At 43.2% G+C, this 16,725-nt stretch overlaps 1 protein-coding gene across 3 annotated transcripts; it reads left to right on the top strand.

Moving 5' to 3' along the window:
- The first annotated feature begins 7,394 nt into the window (after window positions 1-7,394).
- On the top strand, window positions 7,395-15,905 carry S100A12 (S100 calcium binding protein A12). 3 transcript variants are annotated; one of them, XM_082450410.1, is made up of 4 exons: window positions 7,395-7,522; window positions 11,695-11,811; window positions 15,025-15,182; window positions 15,653-15,905. In XM_082450410.1, exons 2-4 carry the CDS (start codon window positions 11,757-11,759, stop codon window positions 15,791-15,793), a joined length of 354 nt encoding a protein of 117 aa, XP_082306536.1. In that variant the 5' UTR covers window positions 7,395-7,522; window positions 11,695-11,756; the 3' UTR covers window positions 15,794-15,905. The 3 variants fall into 3 exon arrangements, with proteins under 3 accessions (XP_082306536.1, XP_082306537.1, XP_082306535.1); XM_082450411.1 differs by lacking the exon at window positions 11,695-11,811 and adding an exon at window positions 14,137-14,458 and having other exon boundaries at window positions 7,401-7,522; XM_082450409.1 differs by lacking the exons at window positions 7,395-7,522; window positions 11,695-11,811 and adding exons at window positions 11,826-11,971; window positions 14,137-14,456 and having other exon boundaries at window positions 15,024-15,182.
- Window positions 15,906-16,725: the final 820 nt, after the last annotated feature.

A 16,725-nucleotide genomic window follows, 5' to 3' on the forward strand; every position in this document is an offset into this window, starting at 1 on the left:
TTTTAAGCACTAGACTTTGTGATAGCTTATCCTGTAACAACCTTATAAGACACGTAATTACTATTTCCATTTTGCATATGAGGAGATTCCGAGAAGTTAAGAAACTTGACCAAATTATTCATCTGGCAAATGTCAGAGCTAGGATTAGATCCGTGGTTGTCTCCAGGTGAGAAACCCTGGTTCAGACATGAAAGCGCTTTCTTTTAGCTGATTTCCATCCTGTGAGTGCAGAGGGCCCGCCCTTCCTCTGCTGGCCTTTCTGGTCTCTGTGAGGACCAGAAGGGTGAGGACCCCCTGCAGGGTCTCTGCCTCCCAGGGGTGAAGAGCAGGGCCAGCAGGTGCCAGAATGAACTTCTCTCTTGGGCCTCTTTCTTCTGCCCAGGACCTCACCCTGCTTTGGGGCTGAATTACTGTGGTTTTTTTTTTTTTTTTCCTGATATGAGCAATCCTCCAGACAATGACTGTAGAATAGAGGATTGACATTTTGAGGTCTGTAAGCTCTTAGGGTTTGTGCCTCCTTCTGGGTTGGGGAGCTTCCTTCCAGTCTTAGGAGTGGTGGAAATTCCCATGTGAATAATTCTCAGTTGCAAAATCACGGTCTGAACTGGCTGCTAAGATCAGGGCATAGACATTTATGATCTGTACCCGTTCAAATGATCTGTAACCATTCCTCTTTCTTTGGACAGAAACCTCCTCTACTTCCTCCTGAATAGGCCTCATTAGCAGCAGAAAGCATGGGACTATCTTGCAGCCAAAGCCAGAGGGAGGCTCTTCATCAACCTAGCCCAGCAAGGGCTCCATCCAGTTCAGCTTGCTCAGCATCTTGTTTTGCTACGGCACATTTTTTCCCCCCTGTGCTTTCTAGAGCAAAATATCTAACCCAGATAGGATGTTCTGGATTTCTTTCCTGCTTTGGTCCTAGAACCCTCCATGATAATGTGTATCTATTAAGACCCAATCATAAATGTCATACTTAATGGAGAAATTTATCTTTTTTTTTTTGAAGTATAGTTGATTTACAATGTTGTGTTAGTTTCAGGTGTACAGCACAGTGATCAGTTATACATACATATATATATCGATTCTTTTTCAGATTCCTTTCCCCCATGGGTTATTACAAAATATTGAGCATAGTTTCCTGTTCTATACACTAGGCCCTCGTTGATCATCTACTCCATATGTAGTAGTGTGTATATGTTAATCCCAAACCTCCAACTTATCCCTCTCCCCCATTTCCACTTTGGTAAACCAAAAGTTTGTTTTCTGTCTGTGGGTCTGTTTCTGTTTTATAAATAAATTCATTTGTATCATTTTTTCTTTAGAGTCCACATATAAACAATATCATATGACATTTGTCTTTGTCTGGCTCACTTCACTTAGTATGATAATCTTTCAGTCCCTCCATGTTGATGCAAATGGTACTATTTCATTCTTTTTTATGGCTGAGTGATATTCCATCATATATATGTACCACATCTTTAAAAAAATTTTTTTTTGAATATATATATATATTTTAAACATCTTTATTGGAGTATAATTGCTTTACAATGGTGTGTTACTTTCTGCTTTATAACAAAGTGAATCAGTTATACATCTACAAATGTCCCCATATCTCTCCCCTCTTGAACCTCCCTCCCTCCCACCCTCCTTATCCCACCCCTCTAGGTGGTCACAAAGCACCGAGCTGATCTCCCTGTGCTATGCGGCTGCTTCCCACTAGCTATCTATTTTACGTTTGGTAGTGTATATATGTCCATGCCACTCTTGCACTTTGTCCCAGCTTACCCTTCCCCCTCCCCGTATACTCAAGTCCATTCTCTAGTAGGTCTGCATCTTTATTCCCGTCTTACCCCTAGGTTCTTCTGACCAATTAGTTGTTTTTTTTTTAAGATTCCATATATGTGTGTTAGCATACTGTATTTGTTTTTCTCTTTCTGACTTACTTCACTCTGTATGACAGTCTCTAGGTACATCCCCCTCACTACAAATAACTCAGTTTTGTTCCTTTTTATGGCTGAGTAATATTCCATTGTATATGTGTGCCACATCTTCTTTATCCATTCATCTGTTGATGGACACTTAGGTTGCTTCCATGTCCTGACTATTGCAAAAAGAGCTGCAATGAACATTTTGGTACATGACACTTTTTGAATTATGGTTTTCTCAGGGTATATGTCCCGTAGTGGGATTGCTGGGTCGTATGGTAGTTCTATTTTTAGTTTTTTAAGGAACCTTAATACTATTCTCCATAGTGGCTGTATCAATTTACATTCCCACCAATAGTGCAAGAGGGTTCCCTTTTCCCCACACCCTCTCCAGCATTTATTGTTTGTAGAGTTTTTGATGATGGCCATTCTGACTGGTGTGAGATGATATCTCATTGTAGTTTTGATTTGCATTTCTCTAATGATCAGTGATGTTGGGCATCTTTTCATGCATTTGTTGGCCATCTGTATGTCTACTATGGAGAAATGTCTATTTAGGTCTTCTGCCCATTTTTGCACTGGGTTGTTTGTTTTTGTGATATTGAGCTGCATGAGTTGCTTGTATATTTTGGAGATTAATCCTTTGTCAGGTGCTTCACTTGCAAATATTTTCTCCCATTCTGAGGGTTGTCTTTTCATCTTGTTTATGGTTTCCCCTGCTGTGCAAAAGCTTTTAAGTTTCATTAGGTCCCATTTGTTTATTTTTGTTTTTATTTCCCTTACTCTAGGAGGTGGGTGGGTCAAAAAGGACCTTGCTGTGATTTATGTCATAGAGTGTTCTGCCTATGTTTTCCTCTAAGAGTTTGATAGTGTCTGGCCTTATATTTAGGTTGCTAATCCATTTTGAGTTTATTTTTGTGTATGGTGTTAGGGTGTGTTCTAATTTCATTCTTTTACAAGTAGCTGTCCATTTTTCTCAGCACCACTTATTGAAGAGGCTGTTTTTTCTCCATTGTATATTCTTGCCTCCTTTATCAAAGATAAGGTGACCTATGTGTGTGGGTTTATCTCTGGGCTTTCTATCTTGTTACAGTGATCTCTATTTCTGTTTTTGTGCCAGTACCATACTGTCTTGATTACTGTAGCTTTGTAGTATAGTCTGAAGTCAGGGCGTCTGATTCCTCCAGCTCCGTTTTTCTTTCTCAAGATTGCTTTGGCTATTTGGGGTCTTTTGTGTTTCCATACAAATTGTAAAATTTCTTGTTCTAGTTTTGTGAAAAATGCCATTGGTAATTTGATAGGGATTGCATTGAACCTGTAGATTGCTTTAGGTAGTATAGTTATTTTCACAATATTGATTCTTCCAATCCAAGAACATGGTTATCTCTCCATCTGTTTATGTTAACTTTGATTTCTTTCATCAGTGTTTTATAGTTTTCTGAGTAAAAGTCTTTTGCCTCCTTAGGTAGGGTTTTTTCCGAGGTATTTTATTCTTTTTGTTGCGATGGTAAATGGGATTGTTTCTTAATTTCTCTTTCTGATATTTTGCTGTTAGTGTATAAGTATGCAAGAGATTTCTATGCATTAATTTTGTATCTTGCAACTTTACCAAATTCATTGATTAGTTCTGGTAGTTTTCTGGTGGCATCTTTAGGATTTTCTCTGTACAGTATCATGTCATCTGCAAAGAGTGACAGTTTTACTTCTTCTTTTCCAATTTGTATTCCTTTTATTTCTTTTTCTTCTCTGATTGCTGTGGCTAAGACTTCCAAAACTATGTTGAATAATAGTGGTGAGAGTAGACATCCTTGTCTTGTTCCTGATCTTAGAGGAAATGCTTTCAGTTTTCACCACTGAGAATGATGTTTGCTGTGGGTTTGTCGTATATGGCTTTTATTATGTTGAGGTAGGTTTTCTCTATGCCCACTATCTGGAGGGTTTTTATCATCAGTGGGTGTTGAATTTTGTCAAAAGCTTTTTGTGTATCTATTGAGATGATCATATGGTTTTTATTCTTTAATTTGTTAATATGGTGTATCACATTGATTGTTTTGTGTATATTGAAGAATCCTTGCATTCCTGAGATAAATCCCACTTGATCATGGTGTATGATCCTTTTAATGTGTTGTTGGATTCTGTTTGCTAGTATTTTGTTGAGGATTATTGCGTCTATGTTCATTAGTGATATTGGCCTATAATTTTCTTTTTTTGTGACATCTTTGTCTGGTTTTGGTATCAGGGTGATGGTGGCCTCGTAGAATGTGTTTGGGAGTGTTCCTCCCTCTGCTATATTTTGGAAGAGTTTGAGAAGGATACATGTTAACTCTTTTCTAAATGTTTGATAGAATTCACCTGTGAAGCCATCTGGTCCTGGACTTTTGTTTGTTGGAAGATTTTTAATCACAGTTTCAATTTCATTACTTGTGACTGGTTTGTTCATATTTTCTATTTCCTCCTGGTTCAGTCTTGGAAGGTTGTACTTTTCCAAGAATTTGTCCATTTCTTTCAGGTTGTCCATTTTATTGGCATATAGTTGCTTGTAGTAGTCTCTTATGATCATTTGTATTTCTGCGGTGTCAGTTGTAATCTCTCCTTTTTCATTTCTAAATTTATTGATTTGCATCCTCTCCCTTTTTTTCTTGATGAGTCTGGTTAAAGGTTTTTCAGTTTTGTTTATCTTCTCAAAGAACCAGCTTTTAGTTTTATTGATCTTTGCTATTGTTTTCTTGTTTCTATTTCATTTATTTCTGCTGTGATCTTTATGATTTCTTTCCTTATACTAATCTTGCATTTTCTTTGTTTTTCTTTTTCTAGTTGCTTTAGGTGTAAGATTAGATTGTTTATTTGAGATTTTTCTTGTTTCTTGAGGTGAGCCTGAATTGCTATGAACTTCCCTCTTAGAACTGCTTTTGCTGTGTCCCATAGGTTTTGGATCATCGTGTTTTTGTTGTCATTTGTTTCTAAGTATTCTTTGATTTCCTCTTTGATTTCTTCAGTGATCTCTTGGTTATTTAGCAGCACACTGTTTAGCCTCCATGTATTTGTGTTTTTTACTGTTTTTTTCCTGTAATTGATTTCTAATCTCATAGTGTTGTGGTTGGAAAAGATGTTTGATACGATTTCAATTCTCTTAAATTTTCCAAGATTTGATTTGTGACCCAAAATGTGACCTATTCTAGAGAACGTTCCATGTGCAGTTGAGAAGAAAGTGTATTCTTCTGCTTTCAGGTGGAATGTCCTAAAAATATCAATTAAGTCTATCTGGTCTATTGTGTCATTTAAAGCTTGTGTTTCCTTATTTATTTTCTGTCTGGATGATCTGTCTATTGTTGTAATTGGGGTGTTAAAGTCCCTCACTATTATTGTGTCACTGTCGATTTCTCCTTTTATGGCTGTTAACATTTGCCTTATTTAGTGAGGTGCTCCTATGTTGGGTGCATAAATATTTACAATTGTTATGTTTTCTTCTTGGATCGATCACTTGATCATTATATACTGTCCTTCCTTGTGTCTTGTAACAGTCTTTATTTTAAAGTCTATTTTATCTGATATGAGTATTGCTACTCCAGCTTTCTTGTGATTTCCATTTGCATGGAATATATTTTTCCACCCCCTCACTTTCAGTCTGTATGTGTCCCTTGGTCTGAAGTGAGTCTCTTGTAGACAGCATATATAAGGGTCTTGTTTTTGTATCCATTCAGCCAGTCTCTGTCTTTTGGTTGGAGCCTTTAATCCATTTACATTCAAGGTGATTATTGATATGTATCTTCTTATTACGATTTTCTTAAATGATTTGTGTTTGTTTTTGTGGGTCTTTTTCTTCTCTTGTGTTTCCCGCTTAGAGAAGTTCCTTTAGCATTTGTTGTAAAGCTGGCTTGGTGGTGCTGAATTCTTGTAGCTTTTGCTTGTCTGTAAAGCTTTTGAATTCTCCATCAAATCTGAATGAGCTCCTTGTTGGGTAGAGTAATCTTGGTTGCAAGTTTTTCCCTTTCATCACTTTAAATATGTCCTGCCACTACCTTCTGGCTTGTAGAGTTTCTGCTGAATGATCAGCTGTTAACCTTATGGGGATTCTCTTGTATGTTATTTGTTGCTTTTCCCTTGCTGCTTTAATATTTTTCTTTGTATTTAATTTTTGATGGTCTGATTAATATGTGTCTTGGCATGTTTCTCTTTGGGTTTATCCTGTATGGGACTCTCTGTGCTTTCTGGAGTTGATTGACTATTTCTTTTCCCATGTTAGGGAAGTTTTCAACTATAATCTTTTGAAATATTTTCTCAGACCCTTTCTTTTTCTCTTCTTCTGGGACCCCTGTAATTCGAATGTTGGTGCGTTTAGTGTTGTCCCAGAGGTCTCTGAGACTGTCCTCAATTCTTTTCATTCTCTTTTCTTTATTCTGCTCCCTGGCAGTTATTTCCACCATTTTATCCTCCAGCTCACTTATCTGTTCTTCTGCCTCAGTTATCCTGCTATTGATTCCTTCTACAGTATTTTTAATTTTAGTTATTGTGTTGTTCATCATTGTTTGTTTGCTCCTTAGTTCTTCTAGATCCTTGTTGAATGTTTCTCGTATTTTCTCCATTCTATTTCCGAGATTTTGAATCAACTTTACTATCATTACTCTGAATTTTTTCCAGGTAGGTTGCCTATTTTGTCTTCATTTATTTGGTCTTGTAGGTTTTTACCTTGTTCCTTTGTCTGTAACATATTTTTTTGTCGTTTCATTTTTTTTTTTAATGGGTGGGGCTGTATTTCTGTCTTAATCATTGTTTGGCCTGAGGCATCCAGCACTGGAGTTTGTAAGCAGTTGGATAGAGCCAGGTCTTGGTGCCGAGATGAGGACCTCTGGGAGGCCTTACTTTGATTAATATTCCCTGGGGTCTGAGGTTCTCTGTTAGTCCAGTGGTTTGGACTCAGAGCTCCCACCACAGGAGCTTGGGCCCAACCTCTGGCCTGGGAATCAAGATCCCGCAAGCCCTGTGGCATGGCAAAAAAAAAAAAAAAAAAAAGGAGTAATACAATAACAAAGAATAAAAAATAAAATAAAAATAGGTAAAATATATATTAGGAAAAATAAAAATATAATTGAAACAACTGCAACAAGGTAAAAATAAAACCACAACAGAAAAAAGAAAAAAAAGGGGAGGGAACAAGCCAAAAGGAGCAGAACAATAACAAAGTATAAGGAATAAAATAAAATTAGAAAAATAAAAGATTTATTAGGAAAAATAAAAATATAAATGAATTAACAACAATGAATCAACAAGGTAAAACAGAGTCCCAATCTAAAAGAGGAAAAACGGAAAAAAAAAAAAAAAGCCTTGGCTATGGGGGCAGAGTTTAGGCAGGGGTGGAACTTAGGCAGGGGCGGGGTTTAGGATGGGTGGGACCTGGGTGGGTGGGTGGGGTGATATTTGAGCATGGGGCGGGGCCTAGGCTCAGGACCACTTAGCCAGAAAAAGCCCTGGGGGCGGGGCCTAGGCAGGTGATTTTCAAGCATCGGGCGGGTGGAACCTCTGCTTAGGACCTGCGGGGAACGGGAGAGGCAGCACGTGGAAAGGAGGGCCTCTGGCTTGTGGAGTTCCGGAGTTTGGAGGTAAGGGCCTGGGTGAGAGCATGTGGATGGGGTTTAGGCCCAGCGTGGTTGGAGGGGGTCTCAGAGGGGGTCTCCGAGTGTAGAGGTAGGGCCCTGGTGGGGGTGTAGGGGCAGGGCTTGGGCTCTGCATGGCAGCAGGGAAGCTCCGAGGGCAGAGGATTAGGCCTGGGAGCCCAATGGGCTCCCCAGGTGCCTAAGTGGACAGGGAAAACACTGGCCCCATTCCCTTCCGTTCCTCTGTGTCCCCCCTCCCCGGGTCTACACCAGGGTCTCACCTGTTCCCACTGGACCCCTAACCGTGGGTGGGTCCCGCTGGGTTTAGTAACACTCCTCCCCTCCCCCAGCCACCCCTCAGGGGTGCCAGTCCTGTAGGTCTGGCCTTTACTTTTGCTCCCCCTTCCCTCCCTCTCCCTCAGGACCCATGAGGCTGGAGGGGGCCTTGGTGGACAGAGCATCAGGCCTGGGATCTCAGCAGACTCCTGGGGGCCCAAGTGGGCAGGGGAAACCTGGCCACACTCCCTTTTGATCCTCTGCCCTCCCAATGGTCCCCCAATTTCCCCCTTTGGATGTGGGATGTCTTCCCCTCCCCCAGCTGCCCCTCAGGGGCATCAGTCCCATCCCACCTCCACTTTTCCTCCCCCCCTCACTCCCCCCTTGCCCCACATCCTACCCAGTCACTGGGGGTTCCTCCCATCCCCTTAGGTGTCCATGGTTCCACACTGGTGCCTGGTAAGTGTCCTAGTTGTGCAGAGACCCAAATTCCACGTCCTCCTAGTCTGCCATCTTGACTCTGCCCCCTGTGTCATAGTTTCGATTCCACATATAAGTGATATCATGTGACATTTGTCTTTCTCTTTCTGACTTACTTCACTTGGTATGAAAATCTGTAGTTTTATCCATGTTGCTGCAAATGGCATTATTTCATTCTTTTTTATGACTGAGTAGTATTCCATTGTATATACATACCATATCTTCTTTTTCCATTCATCTGTCCATGGACATTTAGGTTGCTTCCATGTCTTGGCTAGTAACAAATCATTCTTGAAGCACACCTGACCAGTCTGCTGGCTTGTCTGGGGGCTCTCAGAGAATTACATTTTTTAGCAAACAAAAATTCTTTCGTTTCTTTCTTCTCTGCTTTCTGGAATATTTTGCCAATCACCTGGTTTCTGTCCAGGGGACTAAGGCCTCCTGTAGATTTGCAGGTGTTTGTTGTTTTATTTTGTCTTATAATGGACATATGCTATGTGTAGTCTTTTGTATGTCTGAAAACGATATGGAATGCAGTAGTAAGGGAGGGAAAGAAAACAAACAAAAAGAAGCATCCTTTCGGAGTTCTTTAATCAGTCTCACCCCTTCGAGTGGCATCCTCAAAGGCAGCATGACTATTATTGTTCAATGACATAAATTTACAGTCCTGCAAGATGAAAAAGACCTACAGACCTTCTATACAACACAGTGACTGCGGTTAATGATGCGGTATCGTGCACGGGAATGTTTGTTAAGCGGGTAATCTCACTCTAAGTGTTCTTACCACAGAAATCAAAAACAAAACTAAAGGTACTCAAGGAAAATTTTGGAGGTGATGGATGTGCTTATGACCTCGATTGTGGTGACGGTATCACGGGTGTTTGCATATGTCCAAACTCATTAAGTTTTACGCATTAAATATGTGCAGTTTTTGTACATCAATTATGCCTCAATAAAACTGTTAAAAAAACAGTTAATTTCACCTGAAAAAGTAAAAAGAAAGGAAACAGTGACCTTGGACAGTCTCTGCCACACCCGATTTCCTAACAATCACGGCCTTGTCTCAACATCAGTTGTCTAATTCTTTATTTTTTTATTTTTTTGAATTTTATTTTATTTATTTTTATATACAGCAGGTTCCTATTAGTTATCCATTTTATACATATTAGTGTATATATGTCAATCCCAATCTCCCAATTCATCACACCCCTCCCCCCACCCCTGCCAGTTGTCTAATTCTGAAGGGCAAATTAGTCTATGATGCTGAGTAATCTGGATGAAATTGCAAATTGAATTGTGACATGATTTGTTCAGTTCCGGATAAACACACCATTACAAGCATCTTATTTTCCTGCCATTTGCTCATGCTCCTACCCGTCCAGTTTCTCCTCTTGCGACCTCCCCATCCCTGAATTGCTCAAAAACCCCAGGGGCTTTCTTAATCCATTGCTGGGATCTGTTCTGCCTCCACAAGCCAAAGGGGCAGGGAGCTGGGGTCTCACTCACCTGTCCCCCAAAAGCAGTAGCTTCTTGTGCTTGTAAGGTGTGGTCATTGAAGCCTGGACTGTGCAGTTTCAGGGGCAAACTGCTGGCCACCAATGCAGAGGTGGACCAGGTCCTCATCCAGGCCTCAGTGGTGCCCCATATGGGGCCTGGACCCTGCTCCTTTCTGTATATGTTGCTATGGTAACTGGGTTAACACAAAGCATGCAGGGGAGTCTGTGGTACTGAATGGAGGTCACCAGGCTAGACTTCAAAAGATTTTATTTCAGAGGCCTTGATAACCTCTTCCTACCATGGCACTTTGATCATGGTCATCCTAGTCCAACTTGACAGCTTTTTCTAACTGCCGAATTTGGAGGCTGTGATGGGAAAGTGGGGGAAGGCATAGAGGGATTGCTGTCTCACTTCCTGAAAACCCTGGGATACTTTTTGAAAACCGGTCCAGTGACTAGCTTTGCACCCTAGAATAACTGAGGGAGAGGTCTTCCTCCCCCCTTAGATGTAAAAGATATTTGACATTCTGCTTGCCAAAACTGAGGATAAAGCTGATGATGAATTTTGTTCAAACAAGAAGAAACAATGCCTCTCCTTTCCTGGCCTTTTTAGCTCTGTCCCTGCCTTACCAGAGAGCCCTTCCCGTCTGTGTCCTCCCCAGACTGTAAGCTCAGCGAGGTCAGTATCATGTCTGTCCTGTTCATGGCTGCTTTCCCCAGTGCCTGGCCAGCAGTGACTAGCAGATATGAAGGGCCAGGAAGTGTTTGCCAGGTGAAGAAACCCACGCTCCTCTTCTCCTCATCATTGCTCAGAGGTTAGAGTGGATCTGAGGCTCTTTTCACATCTCTGGGATGGAATCCCTTTAGACCCAGTGCCTCCCATCCTTTAAAGCAATGTCACCCTCTTTTTCCCCTCTCTTTGCTTACCTGGGAGTTTATTTCCCTCCTGGAGAAGCATTTTTCAGAGAAGGTGCCTCTGTAAGGGTAGGGCACTCATATTTATTGTCTCTACCCAGAGCCAGGCTCTGGGCTAACTTGGAGGGTAAACCCAGCTTGGTGGGCTGCCATTCTGCCCCTTCTGGTCACCCTGCCCCATTGTATGCTCTACGTGTGCCCCTCCCCACTTCTTGATGTGACTAACAGAGTCATTCGGTTGCCATGAGTACTTTAAAATTTTGGTATCATTTCAATTTGATGTAATTTAGTTTGATAAGTACAAACTTATAGAAAAATTGCAAGTACAGTACAAGCAATTCGCATATACTCTTTACTCAGATTTATCAGTTTAATTAATTGTTTTTTGCATTATGAAAATTTAGTTATCTTGATATACTTTTTCGAGGTGTTTACATGATCACATTTGGTTTATTCCTCTTGAAGCTCTGTCTATCTTCTACTTTAGAGCATGTGTTTATTTCTTGTTGAGGTTATAAGAATTAGAGTGAATTCACGTTTTTGCTAGTCAAAATTTTTTCTAATGTGCTAGGTTCCCCACCATTGTCAAGGTATTTTGACCAACTTTATAGAGGAAGTTGTGAAAGTAAATCTCTATCAATTTGGCTCAAAATTTACTTGAAAAGTTTGTTTCCTGTTGTGTAGTATGCTATTACTTTTTGTGCATAATGACTTCAGAGGCAATAGTATTTTTCTTAATTAATAAACTTTATTTTTCAGGGGCAGTTTTAGGTTTACAGAAAAATTGAGCAGAAAGTCCAGCGAGTTCTCAAATACCCACTTAGCCCTCACTCCCCCAGCTCCCCTGTTATTGACATCTTGTATGGGTGTGGTATGTTTGCTACAATCGATGAGCCAACATTAATGCATTACTGTTAACCAAAGTCCATAGTTCATGTTACTGTTTACTCTTTGCATTGTACATTCTATGGGTTTTGACAAATGTAAAATGACATGCATCTACCATTACAGTATCATCTATATCAAACTATCAACAAAAGAGTTTCCCATACTCTTCATCCTTCTTGGCTGCCATGAGCATCAGCTTCCTACACAGTCTTGGCCTCGTGGAGTTCCTATTGATGGGGAGGTAAGACCAGCCCAAGGAATAGCCCGGAGGCCACCAGTCTCTGGAATACCCTTGGGAGCACCAAGGCCAGCAGCAAGAGGGAACATCACTTGGGCTTGGCCTTGCCCCTTGGGGCCAATCCTACCTTTTCAGTGGGGTCAGGTGGGAGAAAGGAGGAAGGTAAGGCAAGTGATATTATTCCCTGTGTCAGGAGCCTTCTGTGTGAACTCCCTTGACTTCTGGAAGGCCTTGCTGGACGGGCACAGGTGTAGGGGCTGGTGCTCAGAGGGAAAGCTGGAGTGTAGGCCCCTCCACCAGTGGACACTCCTCAAGACACAGAAGAGGCAGGTCTCTTTGTTCTGCTAGGAGACCCCCAGTATCCAGTGGCTGGGCCGCGGAGGGCTGTCTCTGGGCTCATTTTCATGCTGGCTGGGCTAAATGATCCACGTCCGTGCTGGGTGGGTAAGGGCAAAAGAAAAACCAACTTAAAGATGACACTTTACTGTTTTCAAGCCTTTTCTCACATATTCTGTCAGCTGAGCCTCATAACAACTCTGGGAACTAAAGGAGTCCAGTGAGGTGACCACACAAATGAAGAAACAGGCTCATAGAGGTCAAACGCTTGCCGAAGGGCACAGGTTGGTCTCTGGCACCCTTCCCACTGTGGCTTGCCAGGCAGCCCTGGTTCTCCCAAGTACCCCGGCCAGTGTGGAATCCAGGTCGCTAGTCTCGGCCTGACTAGCGCCCAGCAACCCCCCACCCCCATCACGTGCAGTGAACTCTTCCTACGATTCAGGAAGGTGTCTGAACCCATTAGATTCCAAACTCTGGGAGGGCAGCCACGGAATTTGTGCTGCTCTGTCCCTGAGTCTCACACAGTGAGTTGGAGGGTGTGGGAGAGCGTGGAAGAAAGAATTTTTAAAAAGGCTAATCAAGGGCTTCCCTGGTGGCGCAGTGGTTGAGAGTCTGCCTGCCAATGCAGGGGACACGGGTTCGAGCCCTGGTCTGGGAGGATCCCAAGTGCCGCGGAGCAACTGGGCCCGTGAGCCACAACTACTGAGCCTGCGCGTCTGGAGCTTGTGCTCCGCAACAAGAGAGGCCGCGACAGTGAGAGGCCCTCGCACCGCGATGAAGAGTGGCCTCTGCTCGCCGCAACTAGAGAAAGCCCTCGCACAAAGATGAAGACCCAACACAGCCAAAAATAAATAAATAAGGAAGCGTTCATTAAAAAAAAAAAAAGGCTAATCAAGAATTGATGGCATTAGGAAACAAACTGGAAGAAAAAGGTCAGGGTCTGATATAAGATTGTGGCATTTACCAAAAATTAGGTTTTTTACAAAAAGTATGAGCATGTATTATTATTATTAAAATAAATTTATTTATTTATTTATTTTATTTATGGCTGTGTTGGGTCTTCATTGCTGCTCGCGGGCTTTCTCTAGTTGCGGTGAGTGGGGGCTACTCTTCGTTGCGGTGCGTGGGCTTCTCATTGCGGTGGCTTCTCTTGTTGTGGATCACGGGCCCTAGGCACACGGGCTTCAGTAGTTGTGGCACATGGGCTCAGCAGTTGTGGCTCGTGGGCTCTAGAGCGCAGGTTCAGTAGTTGTGGTGCTCGGGCTTCGTTGCTCCACGGCATGTGGGATCTTCCCGGACCAGGGCTCGAACTCGTGTCCCCTGCATTGGCAGGTGGATTCTTAACCACTGCGCCACCAGGGAAGCCCCAAGCATGTATTAGTTTTGATAACAAAAAACTATTCTCATTTTAGGGAAAAATTACAAAATGGCAAAGGTTTTGAAAGCAGACAATTTTGGATTTGGCACTTAGAAAAGTTCCTTAACCTCTCCAAACTCATTTTCTTCATCTGCAAAATGGGGAAACCATTAACGCTGTTGGAGTGAGGGCTGTTTGGAGAATTAAGTGAGGGTTTGTGTAAGGCAGTGTCTGGCATGATGTGAGTGACCAATACATGGTCACTTTTAAAAACACTTAGGGAATTCCCTGGTGGTCCAGTGGTTAGGACTAGGTGCTTTCACTGCTGTGGACTGGGTTCTATCCCTGGTCGGGAAACTAAGATCCTGGAAGGTGCACTGCATGGCCAACAAACAAACAAACAAACACTTAGACTTTAGTTCAGAACATTTTTAGATTTATGGAAAAATTGGGAAAATAATATAGAGAGTTCCAATATTCCTGCACACAGTCTCCCCTATTATTAACATCTTACATAGTGTGGTACGTTTGTTACAATTAATCAACTGCTCTTGACACGTTATTATCAACTAAGTTCCATACTTTATATTCAGATTTCTTTAGTTTTAAACCAATGTCCTTTTTCTGTTCCCAGATTACATGTCTACTTTGACTGTCTTTATTATCACCATCACTTTTGTTGTATAGACACTCAGCAAATGCCTCTCCCCAGCCCTTCCCTTTCCGGGTAGGAGCCATGCCTGCAGTGAAACTTGTTCTCTTGCAATCTGAGCTGCCCGTTTTGCAGTCAGAACCACATGTTTGAAGCTTCTCTTGAGCAACAGAGAAACGTGCCCCATGGTGAATCAGAGAAGTTTCTTCACTCGAGGTCAAAGGTGACACATGCCTTATAAACACCTCCCTGGCTCAGGGCTCCTCACCAGTACTGCTGCCTCCACACTTCTGTGCATTGAGGGGTAAGTGTCCTTTCCTTGGCTGGGCCTTCAGGGGGCCACTTGGCAGGCTGTTGGAAGCCACAACCCCCTGCCTGCTGGACCCGCTCTGGGCTGACTGTATTTTCGGCCCAAGGATGCCAGCTCTTGCTCTGCTAGGAAGACTCAGTCTCGGGACTTGGGGATGGCCGAGGTGGGTGGGGTGGCTGGCATCTGTAAGGGCCCTAAAGTACCAACACTTGGGGGAAAGGGAACAGCCTGGCCAACCACAGCACCCTTCCCAGGTGAGCTTGAGTGATTAACACCCTCTGAACTATAGTCCCCAGGAGACGGGGAGACATGGAACACCGTGACAGTTAAGGCTGATTCTTTTAGACTTTAGACGGTATTCTATGTCCTTCTCCCCCCATCCTATCCGCACATGAGAACATTCACCGTGGATCAAACACAGAGCAGAGAGAACGCAGAGCAGACCCAGGGGTAGTCATCCCTTGTCTAAACCTTTGATACGGAAAGAGAGGAGAGAGTGAAAGTGCTGTGGGGTGGGGGAGGAACTGCCCCCTGACAAGACCTTCTTTGTCTCTTTGAAGGTGAATGTGAAGTTAGGGAGATGACGAAGCTGGAAGACCACCTGGAGGGAATCATCAACATCTTCCACCAATACTCCGTTCGGTTGGGGCATTATGACACCCTCAGCAAGTGTGAGCTGATGCAGCTGATCACAAAGGAACTTCCAAATGCCCTCAAGGTACGTGATGCCCCTCTCTTGGCAATGTTGCCCAACCGCTTGCACCGAGGGCAGTGGCAAGGCCTGAAGGATGATGGTGGGACAAGGACTGGGGTGGGTTCGTCCCAGTTTGAGCTTTCAAGGATGTCTCCCCCCGCCCCCCAACCAGCTGTGGGACAGGGGCTCTGCCTCCCCTCTGAATAACTCCCACCATCACCTTAGGCTCTGCTCCTTCTTGCCTCTGTAAAGTGGAGAGAGGCAGGGCAGGGTGGGATTGGATTGCTGAGCTACACAGCCTCTTCCAGGTTAAGACTTGATTCTAGGATGGCCCAAGACAGCTGCTTCTCTCTGTCTTCTGTTTTCTCACATTGGATTCTCCCACATAGTTTTGGCTAATGAGTTAGTGTTCCCAGGCCTCCCTAAGCTGAGTTCTGAGGGATTCGAGGCCTGGAAAAAGGGGAGCTCACTGTCCCTGCTTTCCCTTCTCCAAGAACACCAAAGACCAACCTTCCGTTGACAAAGTATTCCAAGAGCTGGATGCTGATAAAGACGGACAGGTCACCTTTGAGGAATTCATAGTCTTGGTGTCCAGGGTGCTGAAGACTGCCCATGAGGCTATCCACCAAGAGTAGACGCTCTGATGGGCTCTTCCAGCAATGTCCCCAAGAAGACTTTCCCTTCTCCTCACCGAAGTCTGCCTTGCCTGAAGGAAGCGAGAGTTAATAAAAGTACCCTTGAACCGTTCTTAACAGTGTCTGTGTACTTTTTTCTTTCACAAAACTTGATCCTTCCTCACCCCTGCTGTTCCGACAGTCCCCATTTAGACCTCTGAGAACCCCTGCTCTGTTCATTTGTTCACCAATAATTTATTAAATGTCCCCTATTTGTTCATTTATTCATTTATTTAACAAATATTTACTGAGCATCTATAATAGCCAGAGACCAAAGACGTGAAGTCCCTGTCCTCTTGGGGCTTGCGTTCTATTGGGGAGGGGATAGAAAATGAACCAACAGACAAACCACTAGGTATTAGCATAAAAATATACCATACAATACACTGGTAGGTAATGATAAGTGATATGAAGAAAGCTAAAGCAAGGAAATAAGGGGCAGAGGGAAGGACAGGGATACTGGTTTAAATATGATAATTGAGGGATGTGTTTGAGCAGAAATCTAAAAGAAAGGAAGGAGAGCAGCTTGCGGATGTCTGTGGGTCAAGAGTTCCTGCAGAAAGAGGCTGAGGCCCTAAGACGGGCATGTGTCTGACCTGCTCAAAGAACAGCACAGTGGCGGGTGCAGATCTGAGGTGGGGCTGGTGGGAGACCAGAGCCTGCAGGAAACAGGGAGCAGGGAGCAGGGGCTTACAGCCCGTGGGGAGGACCTTGGACTTTGTGCCAAGTGTGCTAAGGAGCCACAGGGGGTTTTGAGCAAGGGAGTGAGATGATTGATTTCACTTATGTTTCCTGTATGGGCCATGAAACTTGGGGCTGAACTTTGCAAGGGTGTGGGAAGAAGAGAGACAGGAGGAGGGGGAGAGCATGAGCTCTGTCCAGCACAGGATAAG

The sequence above is a fragment of the Balaenoptera physalus genome (genome assembly GCF_965194825.1).
Source record: "Balaenoptera physalus genome assembly, chromosome: 1".
Taxonomy (NCBI): domain Eukaryota; kingdom Metazoa; phylum Chordata; class Mammalia; order Artiodactyla; family Balaenopteridae; genus Balaenoptera; species Balaenoptera physalus.